General features: G+C 37.9%; 1 protein-coding gene across 2 annotated transcripts; it reads left to right on the forward strand.

Moving 5' to 3' along the window:
• The first annotated feature begins 269 nt into the window (after positions 1-269).
• On the forward strand, positions 270-2,527 carry LOC104589321 (putative B3 domain-containing protein Os03g0621600). Of its 2 annotated transcripts, none has more exons than XM_010247595.3 (4): positions 270-719; positions 877-1,225; positions 1,291-1,424; positions 1,940-2,527. In XM_010247595.3, exons 1-4 carry the CDS (start codon positions 606-608, stop codon positions 2,297-2,299), a joined length of 957 nt encoding a protein of 318 aa, XP_010245897.1. In that variant the 5' UTR covers positions 270-605; the 3' UTR covers positions 2,300-2,527. The 2 variants fall into 2 exon arrangements, with proteins under 2 accessions (XP_010245897.1, XP_010245898.1); XM_010247596.3 differs by having other exon boundaries at positions 271-719; positions 880-1,225.
• Positions 2,528-2,752: the final 225 nt, after the last annotated feature.

Raw genomic sequence — 2,752 nt, forward strand, 5'->3', positions numbered from 1 at the left:
CTTCAAATGCCATCTAATTCTCTTTATCAACCATCCAAATGTGACAAAAAATTGAATTAGAAGAATATAGAATTTGAGACTATTCATTTTATTGTTAATATTTGGATGATTGATAAAGAGAAGTAGATGACATTCTTAAGAAATTTTTGACTTTTCAAATATCATTAATGAAAAATACTGAATTGTTATATTTTGAAATTTGGATACTGAATTATTATATATTGAAAGTTCGAATCATCGCATTTTAAAGTTTGGACACCACTTGAGCCATTGCAGTGGATTCATTTTTTTTAATGGGTAAAGAATCTCTGCCACAGCGAAAGTGTTTGCATCCCTAATATAAATACGGATACGGAGAGAGATGTGGCTCGTTGCCTCGTTCGTTGAGGCATCAAGCTTCATTGGACTTTGGGCTCCTGAGTAAGCTTCAAGTCGCCTAAAAATGCTGCGTTTAAGTCTCATCGGTCACAGCAAATCACCCTTCAGAGTTCAGATGATAGAGGACGAGGAGGAGGACGAGGAGGAGGCTGAGGTTTTCTAACTAGTTAACTAGTCTTTCCCTGATCTCTGTGCTTCGAAGAATAACCACCCTGTTAAAGCCGGAGATGATGACCAAGTATCGGTGCTCAACCCAACTGGGTAATACTACAAAGTGTTCTCGACGCAAGAGGCCTTCCTTTTTCAAGGTCTTGCTCCCCTCTCACTACTCCAAATTGCTGGTAAGAATATCAAGCAGAAGTTCTTTAGTCTCCATTCTCCAGTTTATCTGAACATGTCTAGTTCCTTTACCCTTTCTGGTGCTGCTTTGTTCTTCATTCTACTCTACGCTTAGATTTACCATTTCTTCTTTTGGCCGAACGACTTTTAATTTTGTAGCAGATACCACCACCTTTTATCAAGCATTTCAATAGATCAGTGCCCAGAAGATCCATCATTAGAAGTCCGACCGGAAAATGTTGGCCTGTAACTGTGAAAAAGATTGAGAAAAGATTCTATTTCCAAAAGGGTTGGCAGAGCTTTGTGAAACATCATGATTTGGTGGTTGGAGACCTTTTAGTTTTCAGCTACCATGGCAATTCAAAGTTCAGTGTTAAGATATACGACCGAAGTGCTTGTGAGAAACAAATGCCTTTACCACCTGTAGCCCAGATTCAGAGCACAAGTGTTTCCCACCCAACGAATGGAAAGCAAGGCAAAATGATGCCCAAAGTCACCAAGGAAACAGGTACTTCTTTTACGGTAAAAGTTTAGTTCTTTTTAGTAAAATATGACTTTGCATCATATTTGAAGGTGGATGTGTCAAGCCAAACAGAAAGCCTATTATCAAGAATGGAAGAAATGGAGGGTTTGAAGCTGCCTGTTCATACAAAACAGAGTTTCCATATTTTATTGGAGTTTGGAGAAACTCTAGAAGATATTACATGGTCAGTTTCTTATCCTAATTAATATCCAGATTCATTTGAATGTTCAGCCTAATGAGCCAATCCCTTGTTTAAAAAATGAAATAAGGAAAAACGATTTGGAAGAAGGGAAGCATTTCATATTCGAAGATGCTACAAATTCCTGATTTTGACTTTGCAAATTTGAAGTATATTTATTTTTAGATACAAGCATAATTGTAGAACTACTCTGTTCTATATTTTTATTTTTCCAGAGAAGTTATAACAAAAGACAGAAAATTCATTAAAATCTATACCTGAATCCTCTAGATCAACCAGAAGAGGTATCAGGTATGTCAATGGCTACAAGCCTACAACCTGATCACCCATAGATAAGGGCTTGGGACAACAAACAAGGCCCTGGCTCTAATCAAATGGGGTTGGGAAGGTGTTCCATAAATAAGGAAATGGGTCCAATTCACCCACTCATTGTTGACAAATAAAAATCCTGCTTTCAGTATGTTTTTTCTCACTTTTTTTGCTTTTGTATTGGATGATAGACGATTCCAAGTGCTGTGGCAAGACAGTTTTGCCTTGCAAGCAAGGTGAAAATGGTTCTGCTTTGGGATCCTCAAGGGAGGCCATGGCCAGTGAAAGTCTGTTTCAGGAGAGATGGTCGTGTTGTTCTGTCAGATGGGTGGGGTGAATTTTCTAAAGCAAATCGTTTACTTGAAGGTGATGCCTGCAGCTTTGAGTTCTGCCATGGAATAGGCAATTCAATATGTGTCAATATATTCCGAGCAATGGGATCAACCAAACGACAGGCATCAAACAACAAGACTGGGACTGTAGTACCAGTCTCATCTGCTACAAGCCAAAAAGGTTCTGTTATTGCAGTATCTAAGTCACTGCAGTGGTAAGGAAAGGAAAAAAAAAAGTGGAGGAACATCTTCAGCATAGGAGGTTTGCTAGGTTTAGAGGAAGATTATCTAGTATTTAATGTTACTTAGTGGGTGCTTTTGGAAACCTTTCTCTGTACTCTTCATGCTATATAAAAAATGCCAACGGAGAAAGAGTCAAGTTCTTTCCTAAAATGTTTCTTCATTTGGACACTTTTGAATCTAATTTCCATTGGATCATCTTAATCATTTGAGATTGGTTACATGGGTAGAATAAATGGTTCAAGTTACCGCTTTAATCTGTTCAACAAAGTTTCATATTCATTCAGTTTGAGGAATTAAGAGGGAAAAAAAGGTTCCCTAAACAGATCGAGTGGGAAGCTTACTGAAATTAACATTGTCAGTATGGATTCAATATTTAACATTATATGGTGCTGCCATTTTTCCCTAACACGAGGGCATACATGTCTAGAT

Source organism: Nelumbo nucifera, chromosome 5 (genome assembly GCF_055504915.1).
Source record: "Nelumbo nucifera cultivar China Antique chromosome 5, China Antique-T2T, whole genome shotgun sequence".
NCBI lineage: Eukaryota > Viridiplantae > Streptophyta > Magnoliopsida > Proteales > Nelumbonaceae > Nelumbo > Nelumbo nucifera.